Below are 26,189 nucleotides of genomic sequence, written 5' to 3'. Positions count from 1 at the left end.
TGTGAGTTTATCATTACAATCATCCCCTTTCGCGTACATGCAGTCACGTGATCCTTTGTTATTTGAATATTGATTGTAGCCACTTTAAATTCACTCTAGAAATGATGGACATGTGCTTTATAGGAAATAGCTTCATGAAGAATCCATTGAGTGAATACAAGGTGGATTTTAAACGGGCTCAGTCTTGAAAGTGGTTAGTAGTTTAAAGACTCATCTTTCATCAGCTCCATCGGATTCTGTGGTAAAATCATTGACAGTGGCGAGTATAATGTTATACCATCTTACCTTGGCTTTAAATACAGTAAGTCATAGCTTCTCAAAGTCATAAAAACTCCAGTGTATATGATTCACGGTGGCTTTTTAAATTCAACTGTGAATGTCTTTTATTTTTTCTGTGCAGCCCAACAGGAAATATTGGACTCTATTAGAGGAAATGTGACCCACCAAACTGGCACCACTGTGCTTTTTAAGAATAAAACCTCTACAATAATATGTGAATTGAAACATTATTCAAACAAAGTCATCCTTCAAACATTAGGTTTTAACTAAGCTCCAGTAAGTGTCCATCGTCAGTGAGTTAAAATCATTTCTTCTCTTACTGGTAATGAAAGATTTAACGCTCTTCATACATACAGAAGGAAGGAAGGAAGTCATTATCTTATTGTACCTAAGAGTCTGTAGATAAATCTAATGTCAGAGGCCTTCATGTCACCCACAGAAGTGTGTCTATGTCTCGCAGCTTGATGGCACCTGGTTACTGTTCACTCCACGTGGTTTTCAGCCTCAGAAGAACCTCAATGTATCACTGGTCCGTGTTCCCTCTGTTAATGAGAATGAAAACAATGATCATGTAATGTTAATGCAGCTAAAGTGACTCCCTCTGTGCCATTATTAAAACATTTTAATTATTAAGAGTCTAATGGTCACTGTTAATTCACTTAGCTTCCTGTGAGTATGACAGGGACCGTAGCTCGTGGTTCGTCGGAGACGTCCCAAAAGCAATTTACCTCTGCGCGTGTCTGCTATAGGTCTGCTCCGTGTCCCTGCCTGTCAAAATTGAACACTTAGCTCAGGTTGTCCTGGTATGATACGTATTGACAAATTGGGTTCATATGAATCATTTAGGCGCGCCTCTCGTTTGACCTGTAGTTGCAAAAGAAAAGACGGTTAGTGAACAATGACTTCCCACTGGCGTCTTCATCACTGAGCGGCGCTGCTCTGGCTGGAGCTGGAAGTTGAACCATATGAGTGATCTCTTCTTTTACATGGCTGGTTGAGCTGGAAGGGGTTCAGATTAGAGGCGCAGCAACCTCCACTCCAGACATTAATACCGAGGCAGCTGTGACAGACAGAGGCCGAGCCAGAGTTTGGCACCCATATTCAACAGGATTCCTTTGTGTGTGTCGAGAGCCAAGCAGATCATTATTTATTTACTTGTTTCTACTTGGCATGCGATAAGCATTGTTTTTTTTTTGTAAACTAGATTGATGTGATGGGTCTAGTAATGGCCAGAAGGTTGCAGATCTGTGTCATCAACTGACAACATAGTTGGCTCATGCTGAAGACAAAACAGAACAGGTTTTTTAATTTCAAGGTTTTAGGAAGAGAAGTGTCACATCATCAATATTTGCTGTTTTTTTTGCCATTTTCCTTATGATTCACTGCAACTCCAAAAGGTTTTAGAATGTGTTTTATTTCATTAGTCGGTTTTAGGCCGATCCCCTGATGACCCAACCTTCGATGATGTGATTGCAAGTTTAATTAAATTATACTTTATCTAAATGTTTACAACAGCCCCCTACTGGTGACAAGTGGACCTCCAAGACAACAACCCAGCTTCACATTTTTTAAAAATGATTCTGTCGCATTCAAAATAGGTGCCTTATTTTTTACACGTAAATCATTTATTTTTACTTAGAATAATAGTTTTTTAATACTAATACCTTTAATAAAGCTATCGTTTGCAACAAAATGTTTGCATTTGCTTTGACATTGCATTTATTGTGATTATACAGTAGGAAACTGAGACTACTGCTCACGAAAGGCATTTAAGCCACGGTCCTCATATAGCGTTGTGGTCCTCAGAAGAAGAGTATCACGCGTCCATGTTCTGATTTTTGTATTGTAACAAAACATTCTTGATTAGTTCACCTTGCTGTTATTAGGCACAGTCTTCACACGTGGCCTCGTTATCTGTAAAATAGCAGTATGGAGGCTCTTTCATAAAAAACATTGGTTACTGACCATCAGCACTTATTTGTGATAAGATAAATTATGATGGATGCAGAACCAGTGTGGTTTAAATACACATCCCAAGAGCGGTCTGGAGTAGCTCAGTGACTGTAGTTGGTAGGTGACATGTTTTTTGTCTAAATATTAGATGAATGCAACAACAAAAAAGAGAGGAACTTTAAACTGGAATAAATAAATGAATAAATTGGTTTCATTTTAACATGGAAAATATTCCATACTCTTTATGGTCACTCTAAGTGGGGCACATTCCTGGCTGCCATGTCAGATGTTGTCCTGTGCCTTCTCACAAATAGACCCACTACACTCCCTATAAGAGAAAAACCAGGAGCGTCATTGCCAGAAAAAATGGACATCAGCATTGGATTAGTTACTGTTCCAAGATAATCTGAAAGTGGTCTATAAAGTTAATTAAGCATTGTAATGTCTGTTGAAATAAAACTGAAAATGTCTGAAATGTTTCTTTTTAAAGCCTTTTGTGAATAAACATCCTCTTTTTCTGCCTCTTTTTGTCACAGGTTCATGGTGTTAAGTCATGTTTTTAGGCTGCACCGTTATAGAAAAAGCTGTAGTTTGATCTAATGTTTCAATCACAAACCTGTACGTCTCATGGCTGGTGTAATTTGACTACAGTATCAAGGCTCCAGATCAGTTCTGACAGAATGTGTGTAATGTTATAACGATAACAGATATTCTTCTGTGTAAGAGAACAGTATCTGTATCAGTCCCCCACACATACAGCGTCATTTACGAGTGAATTAAACAAATCTTCATACCCGGCTCTGAAAATTAACCGCGCAGTTACTCCAAACTTACAACACTTGTGTTGATGGCTTAATTGCAGCCGTAATAGTTATTAACAATTAAAACATTCTCTGGATACTTGTAAACATTTGACAAGCAACAAAATGGTACAGCAGTTTATCTTGTGAATTAATGATATGAAGAGAGTAATTAGGGGAGGCGGAGTCCTCTCATGACACACTTACAACGACTCGACCAATTAGCAGTTGTTGTGACAGGTCCTCCAATGTTAATAACCTTAAATTATTCAGGTTTTTTCCAAATCATATGCACATACAGAGATGCTGCTAATGAAATAACTCTGTACAGTTCAGTGTGTAGATGATCAGAGCCCACTTTAAGTCTCTCTAATTTAGGTGTGATTGAGACGCCTTTCTTCACATTTTAACCGGCCGCTGTTTCTTCAGTATGACAGATTAACAAGACTCTTGAGCACTTAAGGAAATACTAACTTTTATTTTTGCTATTTTCATTCAAATGACAACACCTGCATTTGGCAATAACTTCCTCCATATCAAGTTTACAAAAAAAGTGTCTGTAAACATTAAAGTGCAAAGAATTTGCTTGCCATGTAGGGCACATATCTTTTTAAAGGTTCATGCTACAAGCACTCCGATCTAGTTTCATGTGAAGAATCCACTCAACTTACCTTTTTCAATTTCATCCACACAAACACACCCTACGAATGTTTTTTTTTTTTTTTTTTTTCAACAAGTAAAACAAAAAAAATACTATTCAATAAACTTCGTTGATGGTCCATGGTTTCAAATCAAACAAAATAGGTGACAGAAAGGTCAAAGGTAAAAAAAAAAAAAAAAAAAAAGAACCAAATTGGCTGTTTTGTATAGTAAAGCCAGTCTTACGTACCCTGTGGCTGTTTGAACAAGGAACAGCATGATCAACGTTTTGATCGTACAAATTAAAAGAAACATCTAAACAAAAAAAACCAACAAAAAAAGCATTAGAAAACACTCCTCCAAGAACAGAGAACAGTGTCTTGTTTGCAACACTGTTCAGAAGTTAAAGTTTTTGTTCAGTATAGGCTTGAATGGCCCCTTGCTGGTTTTAAGTCGTGTAAAGTTCAGTGCATTTAGGACCTATTCAAAGTGAGAATTCCTGATGAAGAATGTGTCGGGAAACACATTAGACGCCCCTTTTACCGGGATGTTACAGTCTTTGTTGTGCTATAACAGGGCATTTCTGAAAATCCATCAAGGAGGAACAAGGGGAGGCTGGACAATATGGCAAAGGGCCTACGACTTCTGGTTGTCATTTGTCTACTATTGACTTCTGCACATGTCAATTTGAGGAGCATCAGTGTTAGCTGGAAGCTAAGGCTCAAGCTTGCTCTCAATTGGCTAAGATTGGATTTACACAGCGACAGTAAAATCCTAAGTCTTGTGTGGTCTCTGACCTGCCACAAGAGTTCAGACAAACGTCCGAACAGGGTGGCAGTAAAAATAGAAGAGACTTCTGTTTCTGTGTAAATGTAGCTTATGTATCAGGCATGTGACCCAGAGGCGTGTCCGCCGGTCCCAGGAGCCGGTACTTCTCCTCCAGGGACGGCTCGGTGCTGCTGCCCTGCAGGTGGATCAGCGGCTTGGTCTGCAGCAGCACGCAACCCCGGCCCCGGCCTCGCCTCTCCTCCTGGTTCCTGCGGTTGAAGATGTTTATTCTGTTGTCCAGCTCAGGGCTGGCCTTTTCTGAGCCAGTTGGGCTGGGAAGCTTAAGGTTGACAGGGTCCACCGCCAGGCCCTTTTGAGCAAGGCAGGAGTCCTCAGAAAGGGAGGAGAGTAGCTCCTGCACCACCATGCTGGGGTCCCTGCAGGGCTCCTGGCCTGAGAAGGATGGAGGGCAGCAGCGATGGGAGCTGTAGCTCAGACTGAGGTCCTGAGCTGTGCTGCTGCTGCAGTCTGTCATGGATGAACCCGGGGTGTGGCTACTCAGGCTGTGAGGACGGGCCGTCAGGCTGCCACTGGACCGTGATATGCTGGTCGAGGCATCACTCACGGCGCTGCCCACCCGCTCCATGGCCAGCATCGGGTTCGACTGGATGGGGTTTGTACTGGTGGGGAGGTGAACGTCAATGGCTGCCGTAGTGATGATCCGGGCACCTAAGCCAGAAGCTCCAGCATCTTGAAAGACATTATATATATTTTAGAGATGGTTGGACAACACAGATAAAACAGATCACTTCGCAAAACCAGTTTGCTTTATGTCAGCCCTGTAGAAAAAGTTTAAAACAGATTTTCTAATTTTGGCTCAGTATGACAATAGATTGTGTTAACTAACATGATACAAAGGTTGTTGTAATTACAAAACTGTATATAGTTTTGACTTTACATTTTGAAAATATACATCAAATATCAGCTCTCCAGCTCTCCTCAGATTCTATGTAGGACTGCAACAAAAATCTGCCTCTTCAGAGGTTTTTCTTTACCGCCAAATCTATGAGCAAACCTTGGACGTTGGACCTGTAACTAAGAGTTTAAACTGCTTTTCCGAAATGCATTCACATGTTTCAAGACACAAATCTTTATTGTCACTGCGCAAAACAACAGAATAGTGAGGCATCTCCCTGAGCTGCATTGTGCAGAAAATGAGATAAAAGTAGTGACAAGAAAACAGGATAAAACAATGGGCATCAAAATTATTGTCAACACTTTTTTTCACAAAAATAATAAATGGATATAAATAAATAGTAATTACGTATTTAAACATACAGTCATGTAGTGGAAATTTCTGCATGTATGTGATAAGAGTTCAGTTGAGTTCTTATCTGTGCACCGTGTTTATAATAAGTTCAGCATTCACTGACACTCACCACTGCTTGCCTCACTGTAGTATTGGCTGATGTAGTTGTTCATGTCATCACGTACAACTGGATCTGAGTTCCAAATAAAGGAAGAATAAATTTAATATTTCAGAAAAGAAAAAAAGTTGCAACACCTACATTTGCTCTCATAGTGGGTGTTTAAAAATCAACTATTTAAACTAAAGTAAGCATTAAATTATTCTGTTACATGGCAAAATGACCATAAATCTAAACATGGATGCCTTTTGTACCTTCTACTCTTTCTGCTCTTGAATAAACGTCTGACTGCATCCAATTTGGAGTCCAGTCAAATTATATGACAAGATAAAAGCTTTCATGCAGACAATAATTTTTTAAACATCATAAAAACCTCTAAGTTCCTCTTCTATTTGCTCATTATCTGATTATGAACTACGCTGCTGCATCAGAACTTGAAGGGGGGGGGAGTCTTGTCCAAAAATGCATCCACACATTAATTTCCTTTTACATGTGCTCTGCTATCTAATCTCTGTGATGTACTCCGTATGAATATGAATAGTGTCTGATATGCATGTTGTCACTCTTAATAATATTTATTCTCATTAGTTTTGGACTGCATTGTCTTTCAGAGAAATGTTGTATTATGCATAAACAAAATACAAAAGTAATTAATTTAACATTTGGACTTAAATTCGTGTTATTATTTTTTCTAAAATTGTTATGGTATTAATACAGAATGCACCATGAACTGTAACTAGACATCAGGAAGTGTCCTGTCAATTACAGTTTACTATAGGGTGACTCATGTACTACCGGTACACCGTGAGGCAGTGAATTGTTTCACACCTTTTTGTCCGTAAACATTTTGGTCCCCTTCAGTGTTAACATGGCAAATGAGTCCAGATTAAAACTATCTCTCATGTTTACAACACAATATTGACGGAGAGGACTTCTGCCCCAGGCCACAGGTGCTTTTATTGGCGAGTGGTCAGGATCACGCACTGCCACGCTGTGCATTAGCTGCACCCTGGTGCACCAGAAATAAACTGGGACGGGGACAGGGTGGGGTTGGTTTCAGGGACGAGAGAAATGGGGGGGAGAGAGAGAGTGGGATCTCTTTGTTCAGGCGCAGATCCCTCCAGTCTAGCGGGCCTCAGCGTGCCTGGTGAATGGCCGAGATCTGCTATGCTCTTCTGTCCGCTTGATTGGCCTTCAGCTCACTGTCCGCTGGCTGAGTGCGAACCCAGAGTACCCTGAGTGCTAGCCCCTGTCCCCCGGGACAGGCTGCAGGCTCTGATGGGTAATTTCATTTATTTTTCAGTCTAAAATATTAATCCCTGAGCCACCCCTGGAGAGGAAGCATTGCACTCACTAAAACAAGACTGAGACAATCACCCCGCAATTAATAACGCATGAGTCTTAAGGAAAAAAGAATGGGCTGCGCATACATAAAAGACTCCCCTCATCTGTCTGTGACAGTCGACTTTACCAGGCTGTCAGCTGTCGGTGGGAGAAGAGAGGTGACACGCTGAGGTCCTTTTAGTTCAAATCTAAACTGTTATTTTGACGGGTGAAGTACGAGTTCCATACCACAAGTGGAGAGGTATGAAAGTCGACCCAGGAAGGTTTGCAACCACTGCAGCTAATGTCACAATAATACAGATAAACAAAGTGAACAGGCCATTACTATTTCGGTTAAAAAGAAATAAACTTTGATTGTAGAGCATAATTTAGAAGATGTATATCTCCTCTTTTTTCCCTCATGTCCTATACTGGCCATATAGGCTTTTTATCCATGTTAGCAGCAATACTCAGATATGTCAGATATTTCTACTCTTAGGATGACTCCATATTGTATCATCATTGAGTTAAAATCTTGTCCAGCACTTTGGTTTAATGGTCCAGTTATAATGTAATATATGCAAAATGAAAATGGATGTTCATTATGTTTTTATCAGTGTTTTTGTTATCTTAGAATGAGCCTTTTCTATCTGCAAGCAAGATGTTTTAATTGCCATGTTTATTATTAATGTCACTCACAAGGCCATCATAACTAACCAATCACATGCTTATAATGTCATAGCTTTCAAGTTGTGAAAGGATTTATTGCATTTAATTGTCCTAAACCTAAATCTAACCAAACAGATACTGATAAAAAGAAAAAGAAAAAGTGAACTTAAAATAATACAGTATAATGTTCCAAACAGGATACATATGCAGGTCTTCTGAGTGAGAATCCTGTACTTCATCTGTTCAGCAACAACTGGTTGCTCCAGATGTGGACATTGAGATGATGCTCCTGTGACAAAATGAATTATTTTAGGTTCGGGAACACTAACACTGCGACATCAGATACACCACATTTACAGACAAATCAAACATTGGCTCTGGTGACGACCTTTCAAATCTTTAGTGTGTTTTAGCAGCCAGCGTAGGTTCAGGTGAAACATGTGGTGCTACCACACCACCAGAGACAGTCAGCCTCTGGTGTAGTTTGTGCCTGGTGCTGCTTATCAAGCATCAGCATGCTGACACACTAAATCAGGCCCATTCAACTATACTTTTTTAGAAGGGCCCGATTTGAAAAAGTGCTGAGGAGCCCGAATTTTACATTCCCTATGTCTGACCAGAAAAGCTCGGAATCATAATGTCATAAACAATGCCCCTTTTTTCCCTCTTCTTCTTTGAGGACATTTTACAATTGAAAATAAAAAGACCAATGCACCTTTCTAATCTTAAATTGGGGAGGTTAGTTTGATTCTCATAAATTCCCTCTGTTTAAACAGCCTGGGTTAAAACTTTTTGATGAAATAAGAGTTTTTGTGGGGGTTGACAGGAGTCAAAACTAATGAACGGGTCAATTAGCCCGCTGACAAACTGATCAAAGTGCCAGAGTAAGGTTGTTAAAGGGCTGATTTTGGCCCACGGTCTGCATTAAATTAAGATGGTGAATATGTTAAAGATTATAAAAGCTTAACATCAGCATGTTGGCAGTCTGTGCACTCAGCTCAGTGCTCCATGGAGCCAATATGTTTCTTTCCAGCAAATATGCGTTGCAAGGCCTTCATTCTTTTGTTGCCATCCTGTACCGCCTGCTTTGTCACTACAATCGTCTTTAAGTAAACTCCTCCGGCTAGAAGAGCAGAAATGTATTTGGAGGGAAGGGAGAGAAGGAGAGAAGAGAGATTATAAGGAAGGATGTCGTGAAATCATCCCAGATACACAGCGTAACAAGAAGAAGAAAAAAAGCTCCTTAAAATCATTGACACGGTCTGCTCTGAAATCGATGTGGAGATTTACTCCCGGCCTGACAGCACATATTGAAGACATCAAGATGAATAACTACTGAACTGTTTTCAGTTTTAATCCAAGTGTGTTATCTGATAACTTACTTATTTTCATTGGGGTAATTCATTCTTATGAAGACTTTTTGATAGTTTGATGGCACTCTGCAGGTGAGTGTGAGGGAAGCCGCGTGTGCAGTGTTCAGCTGACTTGATTGTGAGTCGTCCTGACTTGACTTGAGCCCTGTGGCCTAAGCGTGCATCCCAGTGTCCATGTTTCTGTAAAAAGCCCCACTTGTTTCGGAGAGCCAGATTTCCCACTATGCCCTTGGGGTAATACTGCGGCCGCCATGGAGCCTCCTGGTGCCCTATTGTGGTATGCAGGTGAAGGGGAACAGATGTTGACAGGAGCCCACTCTCTCCTAACAAGGCCCAATCCACAGAGCACTCTGTACCTGAAATGGCCCGAGTGGTCTGGGCTGGCTAGGCCGGCCTCGCCAAGGGGGGTGGGGGGGTAAGAGAGACAGTTGGGGCACGACAGAAGCCCATGCGAGCTGACGTAGTGTCGGAGAACATGCTTGTTTTCTCCAGGATTCACTCGATCCTAAAAGCTTTTTTGCCCTCGTATTGATCCCAGAGCGCCTGCGGTCAGATGGGTGTTGTGTGTGAGCGTGCGGGGGCTGAGAGGCTGGCCTCGAAGATGCTCCAGGGCTACTGCTCCAGATTAACTGTACACTGCTCTGGCACCCAGTTCACCTGATGTTACACCGTTAGAGACTTTTTGTTCCACACGATTATGTACATACTTGATGCTGCACCTCTCCCCTGGTTTGTCATGCTGCTTTCTCAAGCAAACACTGCACCTGGCATGGTGTGTGTTCAGACAAGCTATAGTTTAAATGCATCAGGCTTTTGTCTCAGATGCATCCGTTTCAGTTTGGGAATCAAGTTTTACTATTCCTAGAAGCTACTTTATTAACCTCGCTTCAGATTACATTGGAGCCGATTTTTTTATTAGGGATTGTAATGGATTTTACTGTACAGCGAGTGTGCTTTATTTTGCATACATTTTTTAAAAGTCCAGTTACTTTTACATGTGGAAACACTAACACACAACCCAGTCACTATTCTTAATTTCAAAAGCATCAAATTGTGATTTTCAGATGTGAAAAGTTCTATTTCTTAAGGGTTTCCATATTTAAGACTCAAGGAAGTTTTGTGAAATGAGTGGCTTCATCATTAGAGTTTAGGAACCTGTCTCCTGTCCCTTATAAGTCTGCTTTAGAAACCATACTGCACCTGCAGCGGCATGAGGCTCTCTGGGGTTTCTCTGGCCGCCCTCGTCGTCAGACTCCCCGGGAGTCAAGCCCTCTACAACCTGAAAACTCCGGCCCTGTTTGCCCCACACGTGGTGAATCTGCATGGCTGCCTCACGCTCTGCTGCCAGGTCCAGGTCCTGCTGGGCCAGATGTGCCCTCAGCTGCCTGATCTCAAACTGGAGGAGTGAGTCGGAGTGCATGAAGTGAAAAGCAGAAATGGATGTGGAGAGAAAGGAGGAAAAGAGATAACGAGGAAGGATGGAGTGAAATCCTCCCAGATACACAACGTAAGCATAGAGAGAGCAAAAAAAAAAAGAAAAAAAAAAGAAGACGCTCCGTACAAATCGTTGAAACGGTCTGCTCTGAAATCAATGGTTGAGATTTACTCCAGACCTGACAGCACATATTGAAGACATCAAGATTAATTACTGGTGAACTGTTTTCAGCATTAATCCAAGTGCATTATCTAATTATGTACCGGGCACTTTGGAACTAGTGCGCTTCACTGATGTACAGCTGTGATTTCTGTCTGTATTTATTTCAGGGTTTTTGGCCTTGAGGATCTTGTTCATCAACAAGAAAACATCGCAGGAGTTTCTTCAAAGGAAGTTAATTCAAAATAATGAAAACACATTGCGGCAACTACTTTTACAGATAAACAAGCATGGGATACGTATAGTAACCTATATTCAGAATATACCTTTAAATAACATTTTGACAGAGGCTATATATGAATTCTTTGTATAAGATGTTACCTAAAGTGATCATTAAAACAGAGACCGGAAAAGAAATCATTCCCTTGACGATAATCTATTCAGTGATTTATTATATACTTTATGTCCGGTGTCAGATTTCAATCTAAGCTGGTCAGTTGAGGGTTAAATCTTGATCAATATTTATTGTAGTCTGCATTTTCCTGTATGAGCTCATCGCAGTGGGAGCTCTGACCGGCCCTGTTTGTGAGGTATTGCTGCCCTCCTCTGGTGGCACATGAAATGACTGTTTCTCACATGGCCACAAGTGTAATATGGAGACGTGCAACCTGTTTCAAAGACTGGATAAAGCAGTGGGTGATGGTTGTTACTATTGGCACAAAATATAAGCCTATACAGGGTGACGTATGTAAAAGCCGGTTTAATAAGTTGCATTCTTCTCACTCTCTATTCTTTGAGTACGATGCACCCAGTCTCTCGGTTAAACTGTGGCTGCAAATGTCTTGTAGTGTCGACCATCGCACAGAACTGATGCTGTGGACAGTTTGTTGTGTTTTGTGCAAGAAGCCTGTATTCAACTCTTGCGATCGTACCGACGTTTTGAGCAGAGAAGCTTATCGATCTCTATTTCTGTTATCTTCCGAGCTAATTTTATGGACACGTATGGGGGGGATATTGCGGTTAAATCTGAGGTGGGTTGGTACTCACAGCTTGTTCCTGGCAGATCTGAGTGAGACGCTCCAGCTGCTCCTCTCTCACAGCCTTGGTCTTCTCACACTGCTGGATCTCCAGCTCCATCTCCACTTTGACTTGTAGCACATAGGCTTTCATGGGGGGAGAAGAGAGTAGAGAAGAGTTTTAAAACAAACATGACAATAATTGTTTAGATCATGAAATGTAATAAATGGTTTGAAAACGATTGTTGAGGAGGCATCAAGAGAAAAAGTTTTTTTTAGGTAAGACAGCTGGTTAAGGTCATTATGTTAATAGACATTGAGCACATTGAGGTCAAAGGTCAGTGCTGGTGCACCATTATTCCTTTGCTCCATATATGTCTGTCATCACATATGCAGACCTCATTAATTACTGGTTACCACCAGTAATCCTATACCAGTACTGAAGGTAGCAAGGTGCTGAAAGTGTTCCACAGGGATCTTCTTTCATGCTGACTCGAAGGTGTCACAAAGTTTCATCAAATCATCCAAAAAGGCGACATCTGGGGTTTAAAACATCTGGATAGATGATGGTCACAGTCCTTTGATAGTCTTTAGATAATGAAACAATGGTGGAGTCACTGATGTTTCAAAAAACATTTTTAAAAAGTGAGAATTTTATTGTGTGCTGATATTGATAATTTGATATTTTAGGGAAAAAAATGTGAACTTTTTTTATATCAACATGTGAACACTTTATTGTTGTTTTAGTTACTTTAGAGGACACGTTCACCTAAAAATCAAAGAATATCATTCATTAACAACTTGACCTCATGCCGTGGAAAGACAAGTTTTTATTGGGTTTTTTCTGTTGTATTTTTTTGTTTGTTTGTTTGTTTTGTTTTTTGCATGTTACAAATAACCTATTTTCGTTGTTTAGGAGAATACTGCAGCGCTGTTTTGCTGTGAAGCACCAAAAATGTTTTTGTGGACTATAAATCTTCAACTGACTTTCCATCAGCATGAGGGTGAGTCGATAATGACTGAATTTTCATTTTTGGCTGCAAAAATAGCAGCTAATTTGCAGGGAATCCCAGTTTCTTATTTTATTTCTAATTAGTCAGAAGCATGTCTGAACTGTCCTTGTGATGGGGACAGCTAATTCACTTGCAAGTAAAGTAATGGCAAAGTAACAGCATCCTCTTGGAGCAGTACACAGTAACCTTTGGATGTATGTGAGCTACTGTAAAATACAAAGAAAATAAGTTTAATCTAACTTTAGCACATCAGTGAAAACCGAAAATGACAAGCCTTGATCAGTGATAACATTTTGACACAGTATTCTCTTCCTGGTTGTATAATCGTGGTGGTCACGTGGTCATCTGATTTTCATTTTCTCGCTGCCAGATGACGACGTCCACACCCTTCAGTAATGTACGAGTGGTGTGTCTCACATGACCTTCTTCCTTCTGCAGCGTTGCACTGAAGTGTTGCCAGCACACTTTGGCTGGACTTGAATCACGCTCGTTTCTTCCCTGTGACCTCGACTCTCATCATCACTCACCAGAAGTTGTTCTTGACTCATAGCTGATTGCTTGTTTACTCTTTTTTTTTTTTTATTACCATTCATATTTTTCCTGGTGAGGTATAAGAAGGTATAATGAGTGCGTCAAAATATCAGCGGGGCAGATCAATCAGCACGTTCACCTCTCACAATCTGCCTGAGCATTTTATTTATACATGACACACTTTACTGGAGCCGGATGGGAAGTAGAACCTAAAAAAAGGACGGCGAGGGGTAAATTTGGATACCTGTTGTCATCACAGGTGGCAGACAGTCAGCACCTCACGCCTCTCTGTGATCACATTTGTAAGCCAGCCACATGATATCACACATACTGTGTATCCTGATGGAAACTGTTGCTATGGCCAGAATAAAGAGGTGAAGCGCCGTCAGTAATTATACTCGTCTCGTTCCAATATTTTCTGTTGTGGTTGGTGGTGTGATGGTGGATCTGAACTGCTGGCTTTGTCAAAAACACTGAGAGGAGAATGATGAGCCTTCGCCTCAGCACACAGCCAACGCCACATGCTTCCTTGTGTCTATTTATAGTCACGCTGGCGCACACACACACATTTTGAAGAAGTGGGGGCATCAGAAGGGGTCCGAACAGGCGTGAAAAGCTCGATTACAGGTTGATTTTTTGGCACTTATAATACATGTGTGCTCCTGTATATAGCACTGTATCAGTATGTGTTTACAAGCGTGTGTGCTTGTTTGTGAGTGTGTGTGTGTGTGTGTGTGTATGTGTGGTGAGACAGCTGCTGCATAACAGTGTAATTCACACCACCACTGATCCCACATCTTCCCCACAGAGGCTCACACAAGGCCCTGCCGCACTCTCACCTGGAGTCAAGTCTTCCGCTGCTCAAAAGAAAAAAACTGTTTCATCTTTGAGACAATTTTCTTTTCAATCCCCTGTTTTCCAGAGGTTGATATTTTCCATCGTTCATCTTTTCTTGTCCTTTTAGAAATTCTGCTGCAGTACACACTTCTGTATTTCCCATCTGACTGACAGAAACGTTGCCACTATTATACATCAAGATAATTCTGCGAGAGGCTCAATCTATCTCCTACAATAACCGAGCCGGTCCCTCAGCTGTACATTTATTGGTTTGAGTGTGATTTTTTTTTTTTTTTTATCCTCTGTGGTGTTTTGCCACCCGCCTAGCAAAGAAACTCAATCACTCACAAATATCAAACCCAACAGGTCGAGGTGTGCGGCGGGACAATCATCACTTCATTCCCTGGAAAGCAACACTGCAGCTGCATGTTAATAGGCAGCGAACACGCTCCTCCTGCTGAACGAGGTACACCGGAGTAAATCAATGATGTTGGAAGCTGTAATGTATCGATTCCTGAAATTATTAGTCATGCTGATATGACGTGTCCTCTTAGTCCAATAGATTAAGATCCTTTAAGACAATGTGCTCATGCATGACTAAGAATACAGACTAAAACCAGCCCCAGGACAGACATTTCTATGAAGAAACTTCCTGTATATACAAAAATAGAAAGCAAAAGGAAAATAACTACTTGGAAACCAGATTTTTTTTCATCTAACTATGAAGTAAGGAATCTCTCTTACACAGATGTGTAAGGGAGCACCCAGTGTCGAATTTAGTGCGATTTGGACACACAACACAGTCAATATTAATACATTTTGAATAAACAGCAAGCAGAAGGGGCGTGGCTGCAGAGTTGTGGCTTCATGGCTATGCAGACTGAAGCTGGGCTTACAGCGACGTTCACAATAATGGCAAATCACACACTAATGATAAAGCCATTGAGCTGGAGGGAGGAATGTACCACCTCGAGTGATTCCTCTCACCCGGTCTCATGGGGAAGCAGATGTAAACAAAATGCTGAGAATGAGATCAATGTGGTGCAACAAGTTCCCGTAGTAACACAGTTCAGTGAGAAGGGTTTAACAAGTCTGAATGAGTCGAGAGACGCAGTCGGTGTGGGTTTTCTATTCTTCAGTGAAAACTGGAGGTGAGATATTAAGTTTCTGGTGACATTAGCCTCGAGGGACACAAGGTTTACGCTGTCCTCGGTTGTCATGGTCCAGCTTGGAAAGTACCACAAAATCATCCAGATTTTGAAAACCCAAATGTCAAACGTGTTCAGTGTTATCTGTTATTATCGACAGTTGAGGAGGCTGAAAACTGGACCTGTAAACACTAATCTGTGCTGAACAGCATGTTTTGAATGGGCTCTGCACTGGTTAAATAATAATAAAATAACCATCTCTTTGAAATGGATGTGTCCCCCATTGATAATCAATACATGAGACATAACGAAAGATCATTTTTGAGTTGAGATATAAAGGAATAGTTTAAAATCTGCAGAGAAATGCTTAGTTAGATGTGTTAGATGAAAAGCTCCATACAAACAGTTACTGTAGCACAAACCCTCTTGTTTCATAAGACGTAACTTGCAGACACTGTTGAATTTTTCTTCCTCTTTCTTCTTCTTTCTTTTTTCAATGTAAGCTAGCTCCGTCACAATCCACCTCTAGAAAGCAAATTAATGCATTTCCCCCAAGTAAAACTTGCTCCGTGGAGACACGACCCTTTTGTCGTCCACTGTCTCCCCGCAGCTGATTGTGTATGCAGTCAGAGGCCCGTGGTGAGGGTGACCTCCGCACAGATATCGAACCAGTCAGCATTAGCATAGGGGACAACAACCACTATATTCATTATGGCCTCTCTGAATCTACTTAACCAGGCCCTTACAATCAATAGAAGTTAGAGTAGCAGAGTGGCAGCAATTTACCATGAAGGATGATCAATAGCTATATTGCTCTGAATAGTAAATAATTTGTATAATCATGGAGAGAATGGGGTCGTTTGGCTCTTTCAAGGCAAGCTGATCTTTATGCATCCGTGTAGCCCTTTGAGTTAACAAAGACTGAGTATTTCCTGGAGTCGCTCCACAGAATGCATCGGTCTCACATGCAGACAAGACAACTTTGATGGAGGTTTTTTTGGCCCGCCTCACCATCGATGATCCTCTTGACCCTCCAGATGCGTAGAGTGATGATGAGGCTGATGGCATCCCAGGGGCTGCTGGGCCCATTGGCCACCGTGGAGGCCACCATGGGGGCCAGGGACAGCACGATGACAGCACCGTCAAACACCTGGAAAATCCAAATCAAATATGTGAAATTGTTGTTGTTTCCAATAGGATTACATGGAAAGTTAATTCATTTGTGCATGCACAAAAGGGAAATGTTGTATTATGATTTTTTCATTTGCTTTCTCATATAGAGTTAAACGAGAAGGTTAGAACCACATGAAGGCCTGAATGGTAAATATAGAGCCACTGAAAGTTACATTTTGTTAGCTTACAATGCCACAAGAATCTATGCTAAGCTAAGCTAAACAATCATACTGCTGCAGCCTCAGAGTTAACTTACAGAGCTGTGAGTGGTATCAAACCTTTCATCTAACTCGAGCAAGAACGCGAATGAGTGTATTTCCCAAAATGTTGAACTATTTAGGGTGAACTCGTGGGACAAAAAATAAAATACAGATGTATAATATTAGAACAGGTGGCTAAATTGAAAATTGTATCTGACACTGGTCATCAAAATCTGCCAACAAACACACAGCACCGGCACTAACCTCAACTTTGTTCTCGATGTAGTCCCAGATCCCGAGCACAACAATTCTGAAGACAGTCTACGACAGACAGACAGACAGAGAGAGATGAATGAAAGCGTTAAAATAGAAAGGTGAAGGGGTATGCTAATACATATCAAAAGCTCTTGTGATATTCTTAGTCTTTTGAGTTGTCATCACATCCAACAACCTTCGTGAAGATGTGTGAACAGAATAAAAAACTGAGAAAAGGCCTGTTTTCTCCCTCAAATATCTTTTTTTTTTCAAATAGAATAATAACTAAGCTAGGATTATAAGAGGCTAGACACCCTCAAAGTAGTCCACAATAAAAAGAATAAATGTATTTGATTAGTGTAAAATATATTCCACCTGCAAAGTAGTAAATGCACGCAGAGAAACTAATTTGCAGCACAAAAAGACAGAAAAGAATTCCTTTAACAGCACTTATAGCTCGTTGATGAGGCTATAAGGAGATTTTTTTTCCCCTGATCTTTGACCTACAAAAGGACAACACTTGTAATCCGATCACCTATCAAATTCCACATTGTGCTCTGTAAATGCCTTCGGTTGTGTGGGAGGCTTTGTTGAAGCGGGGCCATTGATTAACACTCCAATTAGCGCTGAGGTGTCATGTACGAGCGGTCCTGCTAATCCATCATCCAGAGCGCATGTTGGACAACAGTGCTGGTGTCAAGTGAGAAGCGCCGGAACTCCGCCCCGCATGTTGGAATCCTGTTTTCGGATTGGTGCAGAGGGAGTGGCTGCTCATATGCTCCATCTATCTAACACCATTCCCAGATGACGCCTCCTCTGTGATGTCAGTGGGCGAGGTGTTTGGATGGATCGTATCACTGTAACCCCATCCCCACTGCTCATTAAGCTCAGCTTTAATTATTGCTCCTGCTGGCTCACTGGTAATTAATGTTTGGTTTAGGGCATTGGGGCTGAGGCTGTCAGGGTAATTGGTTTGCACTGGAGTGGAGGCCTTTGGGCCAAATCCTCCCCTCTCCATTTTGTTTTTCACCTCACCGCAAGTGATGATAAGACATTATTTTATCAAACAATGGCTCAAATTTTATTAAGACTAATCACAATTATGGTTCAAACGATTGATTTTTTTATTTTATTTTATTTATTTATTTTTTTTTTTACAGGCCATCCAGCCTCAAGGTAGCATTTCTGGAGCTGAAGCTAAAACGTAATGAGACAATGATTGAAATTACACAGTAGCCACGTACTCTAGTTCCCTCAGGCCTGTACCTGGGTTTGCATTGCTGCAGACAGGATATAATCTAGAAAGTTCAGTTTGTCGTAATTCAATTATGAATTAAAAAGAAATGTAACGTGACAGAGTCGAGGTTATTATGATTTAACCAAAACAAAAATTCAAACCAGGTGTGAAGAAATCACTTAAAGCGGACATGTTGTGCTAATTCTAGGTCTATAATTTTATTTTGGGTTACTACTAGATTAGGCTTACATGCTTCATGAATAAAAAAATACTCATACTCATAATTTCTCATACTTTCCATTTCTGTAGCACTTTATTTACCCTCTGTCTGAAATGTTCTGTTTTAGCTCCTGTTATAAGGCCCTGCACTCCTGAATGCTCTCTCTGCTCTGATTGGTCAGTTCACACATGCTTGAGCCAGCTTGGCAGAGCAGGTGTACTAAGCTTATTCTAACATGCCAAACTAGCCACTAGATATGAATGACATAGTATGATGTCAGGACTACGAGACTACTGATAAGTTTTTTCAGGCGCTTTAGCCTTCAGTGTTTTCTGTGGAGGGAAAAAAAAGCTTCCATTGAAGTGGACTTTGGCTTTTATTGTTTTTATGGCCCATTTATGTGTAAGAACCCAAATGAGCAAAAGGAAAATTTGAAAAAAACAGTAAGTCTCCTTCTTAATGATAAAAACTTGACTTTAGATTTGGGCATCATGGCTGTGAGTCAGATGTCTTCACAGTGTGTTGTGTTTGTATTGTAAGACTTATCCTGAACCTCTTAAAACTTGTCCCTGAATATGATGCCTAGAAAATAAGATTTAACTCAATATTTTTAAATAATAAAAATTAAACTCAAACAAACAAACCCAACTGAAACTAAACGGAAAACAAAAACCTAAATACAAGTAAAAGTCTGATCAGATTTGTTGTACCCATGAAGCACTCCTGTGACTGTGGATAGGCAGAAAGATTTTTTATCAGCGGTGATACCAGAGGTAAGTTTTTATGGACAACAATAAACACATCTTACCTCTGAAAAGAAGAGCGACAGGATGATAAGGCTGATCCAGTGGATAATGCTGGCGAATTGGAAAGCATTGGAAACTGTTGAGAGAAGAGACCGGAGTGAATGTTAACCAAGACGAGCACGTGAGGAACGGTAGAAGCAGGTCTTATTGTGAGATGAGATCAGTTGAGAGATAAAGATAAAAAAAAAAAAACAAAAACAGTTGTCTAAATTCTTTTGTGTGTTCTAGTTTGTATCTTGTGCCATTCAGTGCAAATACAAGTCTTCACGTCTGGAGGAAGGTCTAACACTGCCTAAATTAATTATGAACATTCACCATACTGGTTTTTTCTCCTTGGCCTTCTGTCCACCAGCTTTTTTTCCTTTTTTTCATCCATTAATCCACAGCACTAAACCCATGTATGCCACTAATCTCTCCACACATTCTGTCACTCACTCCCGCCTTATTGCCTACTCCGCTATTTGTCTTGCGGGACTGGCAGCGGACAAAGCAGTAGATTACAACAGATCGGAAGTGACTCGAATCCTGCAGTCCCTGCAACGAGACCCAGGTATCATCAGAGCTGGACGCTGGCCAGTAATCGATGGGGCCGGTGCCGGCTGCCGTTGACAAGAGACTCGGTTCATTATCACCTTTCTCCATCACTCTCCATCACGACCATTTACCATCACCAGCACCGCCCGCTCGTCTGTGACTGGCAGGACTGCCCAGGATGAAGGTGATGAGAGAGTGGTTATATACGACCGGATGTGAGAATGTTGGATGTGAGTGTGGAAATGGACTATAAAGCATCTCATTGTTTGTTAAAGACACTGCTTGTTTTTTAGAGGGCTTTTGCCAAAAGGGTTAGAAAATGGGTTTAATATATAACAATGTTTGCAGAATAAATGCAGTAAAAAAAATGCAAAAAGCTGAATATTTTTCATCTGAATTGGAGTAATTTTATTAAAGCAGCATTACTTTTTTAAATCATTCATTCAGTGTTTTTCCAGCCTGCTGACCACTCAGATTGCTTTACTGAACTTTACATTCACCCATTCACACACACACATTCATACACAGATGGCAGAGGCTGACATGGAAGGTGCCGACCCGCTCATCAGGAGTGGTTCAGTGGGGTTCAGTATAGTTAGTTTGGGTTTGCACAAGGGGATATATAACAAACTACCCTTAGAAACACAACTGAGATTTGAAACAGGACCTTTTCACTAGTATGCATTCTTTTTTTTACATTCATCATGTGGACCACGCCTCTAAACATGGTGTCTTCATCACGGGCACAAGAGCAAAATAGCAAAAGTCTCTTAATCTGACCCTGTCGACAGGTAGACAGCACCAGTGGAGGCAGTAAAGATGCAGCGGGTGGATGCTCAAGGACACATTTCTGTCTCCGCTGCTCCACTGGAGCTGTCGGTGCGTGTTGCACCAGATGCCTCCCAGGTGTTTGTTAGGTGAATGTGCATGCTCAGCAAACCTTCCTCTTGATGAAATAAATAAATAAAGGTTAAATTAGGAGAAAAACACACAAATCAGCAGCTGTGCTCAGTATTTACATTGTAGGAGTTTGGTGTCTATGAGCAGCTCCAAGGACAGGAAGAGCACCACCAGGATGACACAGGCCACCAGGATACAGTTGAAGCCGGCGCTGAGCAGACAGACCTGCCACAGGGCCACTCGACGGCCACAGCAGGGCTTCAGCCAGTTGGACCTGAAGAGAGCAAACATAAAAAAAATAGGGATTCTTGAATATCAGGCAGATCAGTTTCAGTATAGTGACATTGCTTGACAGCCCTGATAGACAGAGCCAGTGTTTGGTTTGTCCATTCTGGGCTACTGTAGAGGCATGGTGGTGCAACATGGAGGACCTGCTCACTCTGTAGATAGAAAAGCTCATTCTAAGGCAACGAAAACAAAAATGATTCTCAGTATCAGGTGATTATACACTACACAAAACATTATAATGAACATTGTATTCCATATCTGCTAACAGAGCCAATTAAATCCTACACACTGAAAGATGGTCCATCCTTGACATCCTCAAATAAAATCATTCAGTGTTTTGCCTTTAAACAAAAACATACAGACATGTGAAACTTAAACTAATAATAATTATATAGCAGCACAGCATGTTTAAACTGACAAATGGATGAATCTACTCGTGCACTGATTCCCAGCTTGAGTGCAGTTGGCTGAACAATATTTCAGTGGTTCTGAGCTTCATATTTGAACTCCCTGACACGGCCAACAGAGGGCAGTAGTTCACACTTATGAAAGTGGAGGTCCTCCGCCCGAGTAAAGTTTGGGGGTATAAAGCCAGAGATAAAGAAAAGGAAGTGTGGTCAGAGGCAGCATTGACAGACAAGGGACAGTGAGGCTCTGTGAACGAGTGGCGTGGGTGTGGTGTGACTGGAATATTGATGGACTCCTTTTTACATGGCCATGAAGGGAGTCACTGTAGAGGATGCTGCTTGGAAGGGAGGATCTCTGCAAAACCGGGGGGGGGGGGGCTGAAGCCAGAATCTGAGGTGTAAAGAAACTAAATTAGATTCACATCTACATGTTAGCCTGACCCTGACATTTTGACATCAGCCACATTAGTTAGAAAATAAAAATAGAAAATAAAAAATATTAGGCTCCAGAGGAAACAGGTGAACATTTTTAAGACTTTTTCCTGCCAAGTAGCGTAAGAATGCAGCATTTAGGCCATTAAAGCGTCTGGCAAGATGACTCAATGCTATTTTGAAATAGTGGCTAGTCGTACAGACCAGCCACTACAAGGGCTGACAGTAGGGGATGAGAGAAACAATGCCTCTCACCAGCTCTCCAGCTGGAGTGGAAAGTTGGCTCTGCCCACTACCTTTCCCTTCTCCCCATGCACTGGCATGGAGGAGACAGACATTGGCAGAGCACTTCTCTCCTCTGATCATGTCTTCATTCCTTGGCGTGGTGCTAATATGAGCTGCAACGGTGGCAAAATGGCTCTATTTTCCTCTGCGGCTTCAGACCTGGTGTTGCTGCACTCATTACGGAAGATTTGGGGATATTTTATCTGTTTTAATATCAGTTACAGCCTATTAAAGCACATCACAAACTGCTGGATGAGGACAAGTTCTCTCCTTGACTTTTATAAGAGCCCTATTTGAATGAGATGATGCAAATTCATCAGCCACAGTAAAAGTCCATTGTTGTGTATCTAACTTCAGAAAATTAAGCTCTGAAATGACAATGATATGGTATTTTAATGGTAATATATAGACTTCCTTCCGCAGCAGATCATGTGAAAGTCCGTTCTGTACATAGGATGATGTGGGGTGGATGATTTTCTGGCCAGCGTCCACTGTAAGAACATGACAACAGACCCTGAGCATTTACTGCGGTTGATTCAACTGCAAAAGTTATCCCAAGGGAGAGACTTTTTATTTATGTGTCACCGCCTCACATCTCTGACAAATTAACTTGAGCTCAGTGAGTGGAAGAGGCCACACATGTGTCTTTTTTCCTATTTCGTGTGTGGCTCCTTGGCTATTTGATCAAGAGGAACTGCTGAATTTTCACACGACCTTCACAACAGATCAACGATAATCAACATGAAAATAAATATTCCAACCACTGTATTCAAACAATCTTATAAGTTCCTGTTTCAAATTACCACAAAATACGTATTTCTCATGTTTGACATCAATTTTGAAAGATTTTGGGCTTTAATAGCTGCCGTGACCTGTTATAGAAATGTGTCTGACCCTAATAAAAGACGATTTCTGAAGAGAAATGCATCACTGGAGAATCAAATTGAGATAATTTTTCTCAAGCTCGACTTATAACTTTCTCCCAGAGTAACACATTCATGTAGTAATAAGGGAAATGTTCTCCGCGGCTGCTGGGTTGATCGCTCCACCCTCCCATTGGTTTTGTCAGAGGAAAGTGTTTGTTGGAAGGCTGGCATGGGCAGAGCCACAAGCCTGTAAACAATGCATAGCTAATCTAATAAAGGCGTAATCATGCTGATAGCAATCATCTTCTTGGCTTTGGGTGGGGTGGCACAAATGCGCGAGCTCCAGATGGTGGAGAATCTGCTCCTCCAGAGTCTCGGCGAGACTCTGAGGATGCCAGGTATCGTGTCGTCTTGAGAACCAGCATGCCAACCTATATACTGTGTATATACAAATTCAAAGGGACAAGCCGATGAAATGTTCTGAGGTATTTAACAGTAAAAGACACCAAATAATTTTGCATGAATCTGCATCATCATGTGACATCACAACAGAATTATCCAAAGAAATGTTGGACACATACTTGAGCTGAAATTTCACTTGATTTCACCTCAGTACTGTGAGTGATTTTGGTAGATTGTGTAGCTCTAATGAGTAGACTTTACTTTGTGAGCAAGGACCAACTGACCACTGGTCACAGCTACAATCCTTTATCTACTCAGTGTCCACACTTAACTCTTAATATTTATTTCACATTTATACATTTTCAGCCAATGTGCCAGGTCAAATTGTTGGCAGTTAAACCACTGATACCGTCAACTTTGTACAGTCCACATACCATCTTGGCATTTCTACAAAATGTGTCATATCACCTTCACGTTACGTGTTTATCACCTGACTTTCATACTGGGAGGTAGACGAGGGTAATGGTGGAGTTACAGGCTAGAAGGTGGCCGATTCAGTGGCCGCATTTCGAGACCGCAGAGATCAGAGATTCACCACAGATCCTGCTGTGAGCAGAGACTGTCACAGGTCATCAGGAGCCATTGGCTGCACCTGTGATGTTCTCTTTCAGCTGACTGCAATCAGTTGAGTGTGTTTGAGATTTTCCTTTCGGTCTGTTTCCATAGATTTCTTTTCCCCCTTGTCCAGTGACTCCAAGTTCACCTTTTGATTTTGGGTCCAATCAGTTTGTCTGCCTATCATTTTGAAAGAATCAGTGGGTGACTGTGAGTTTGTTTTTTTCCCCCCACAGCCTCCTTTTAGATACTAAAGGACATGAAACAGGCTGTGGTCACTGGTTTGTTAAAAAAACAGATCCTCACTCCACGCTCAAATCAGAAAGTTTGGGTGAGGAGGGTGACTGTGTGTTTCAACATTTGTAAGCAAGACACCACTGGATAATTTTACCTAAAGACCGCGGGTTAATTTCCAGCTCTGTTTTTTGTGACTAAAACAGATATATCCTAAAACACGATCTTTTTCTAAACCTAAACAAGTGGTTTTTGTACCTTTTAATAAAATCAGTCAGTCAAAAGCACGGGAGTGTCACAACATTAGTTACAAAATGGAACTTAAAAGAACTCAAAGTTTCATCAGACAGAAATGTAAAGTTTCAACAAAGAAATCTACAGTGTCAGAGCTCTTTATATTTAACTGCATAAATGTAATAAAAGGAAGCCAACGTCACTGGGAAACATTTCAGTTTTTTTTCATGGGGCCATTAAGCGCGGAAAATAAAACATCACCATCTTAACATGAACTGAGGGAATGACCTCCTTCAGCTTTGCATTGTTTTCCATTCCAGTATTCACCGACAGCCACTGATTCGCTCTACTGGAGCAGGTTGAATTTGGTGCCTTGCTGAAGGCCACCTTGATAGTTGCTGAAGGTGAGGAGAGTTACTCATTCACCCTCTCCACCCACATTTTACACGAGACTCCGGGGATTTGCACCAGTAAACCTCCAGTAATAACCTTCTCTAACCTTTATGGATTTGTGGCTACTTATAGAAGCGCACAGCAGAGTCTAATTTAACAAAAGCCTTTTTTTATCAGATCTGATTATATGAAATATAATAAATGGAATAATGAAAATCAACAACGTCTCACCAACAATAGTATTTCCCTTGGTGAGTCATGTTAGTGCAAGTGAGACTGCAGGCAGTTCTGGAGTACATTTAATTTTTACTTCATGCTGAAGGAAAAGAAGAAGAAAAGAAGATCTGTGCGTCTGAGTCATCCAAACATTTCACTGGTTCAAACAAACCTCCATTTCCAGAGGTTATGGTTTAGCAAACTTCCACCATATGATTAGAAAGTCCATCAAAGTGCATCTTATATCAAATGATTTCATGCTTCATTCAACTGCTGCGGGGAAGTTAAAAAAAAAAGAAATAGAAAAAAAATTACCAGAACAATAAAACTCCATGAGTGGGAGTAGTAAAAAGGAAGTGGTAAAAGTGAAATACTCATCTCACAAACTTTATAGAGCCGTGATCTCCTCAGGCTTTACTGGCTCCAGGAATCATGGCATAGTGCAGCTAATCGTAATGAATGCTACTGAATATATCACGTGGTGAGGAAATCCGCTTCAGGAGTCATTTTTATTTACCTCCCTAACCCCAAAATAGGGCAAAAGCCAAAGATTTAGGGACACTGAGATTCCCCATTAGGGCCATCGACAAAGAGAGGGGGCACCAGGTCAGTTGTCTCTGGGTCATGGGATGGGCCAAAGGAATCAAAATAATCTCTCGGGGGGAACCTGGAGGTAATTTGCTTCTAGGAATAAACCCTGTCTTTCACTGCCCCCCTAACTCTGACTCTTGGTATAATTTGAGACAATGGTGATTAGTGTCGTTAGCCTTGCCGAGCGTATTTCAATTAACGGATGTCTATGTGCTTGAGTGGGTGTAGCATCTCCATGCAGGTAATCACAACTTTAAAAGCTGTTGAGATGATAAAATAAAACGTATTGTCATCAACGTATATATATATATATATATATATATATATATATATATATATATATATATATAAATATATACACACATGAAAGACTGGAAACAGCTCGTCTGGCTCTGATAGTGTAAAAGTGGCAAGTTGTGGGATTTCTTTCATTTGTTTACGGCAACCTCAGGGTGACGACAGGAGGTTAGCTTTTGACTGAGTCAGACTAGCTGTTCCCAGTCTATGCAAAGCTAATGGGTGACTGGAGAC

General features: G+C 41.1%; 1 protein-coding gene across 4 annotated transcripts in view; it reads right to left on the bottom strand.

The window, feature by feature from the left end:
* Nucleotides 1–3,500: 3,500 nt before the first annotated feature.
* The window catches only part of LOC119018734 (transmembrane protein 266-like), a 52,601-nt gene continuing 29,912 nt past the window's right edge, over nt 3,501–26,189 (bottom strand). For 2 of the 4 annotated variants that reach the window (XM_037096624.1, XM_037096625.1), the window contains exons 4-12: nt 20,815–20,969; nt 19,264–19,337; nt 17,008–17,064; nt 16,382–16,520; nt 11,873–11,988; nt 10,432–10,627; nt 8,061–8,147; nt 5,879–5,941; nt 3,501–5,189 (exon numbers count right to left, since the gene is read on the bottom strand). In XM_037096624.1, the coding sequence (XP_036952519.1) occupies nt 4,549–5,189; nt 5,879–5,941; nt 8,061–8,147; nt 10,432–10,627; nt 11,873–11,988; nt 16,382–16,520; nt 17,008–17,064; nt 19,264–19,337; nt 20,815–20,969 (1,528 nt within the window). In that variant the 3' untranslated portion in view covers nt 3,501–4,548. Of the gene's footprint in view, nt 5,190–5,878; nt 5,942–8,060; nt 8,148–10,431; nt 10,628–11,872; nt 11,989–16,381; nt 16,521–17,007; nt 17,065–19,263; nt 19,338–20,814; nt 20,970–23,865; nt 24,002–26,189 lie in introns of those variants that run through there. The other 2 variants (XM_037096627.1, XM_037096626.1) reach the window with 2 other exon arrangements.

The sequence above is a fragment of the Acanthopagrus latus genome, chromosome 4 (assembly GCF_904848185.1).
Source record: "Acanthopagrus latus isolate v.2019 chromosome 4, fAcaLat1.1, whole genome shotgun sequence".
NCBI classification, from domain to species: Eukaryota; Metazoa; Chordata; class Actinopteri; order Spariformes; family Sparidae; genus Acanthopagrus; species Acanthopagrus latus.
This window is presented reverse-complemented; position numbering and strand designations above follow the sequence as displayed.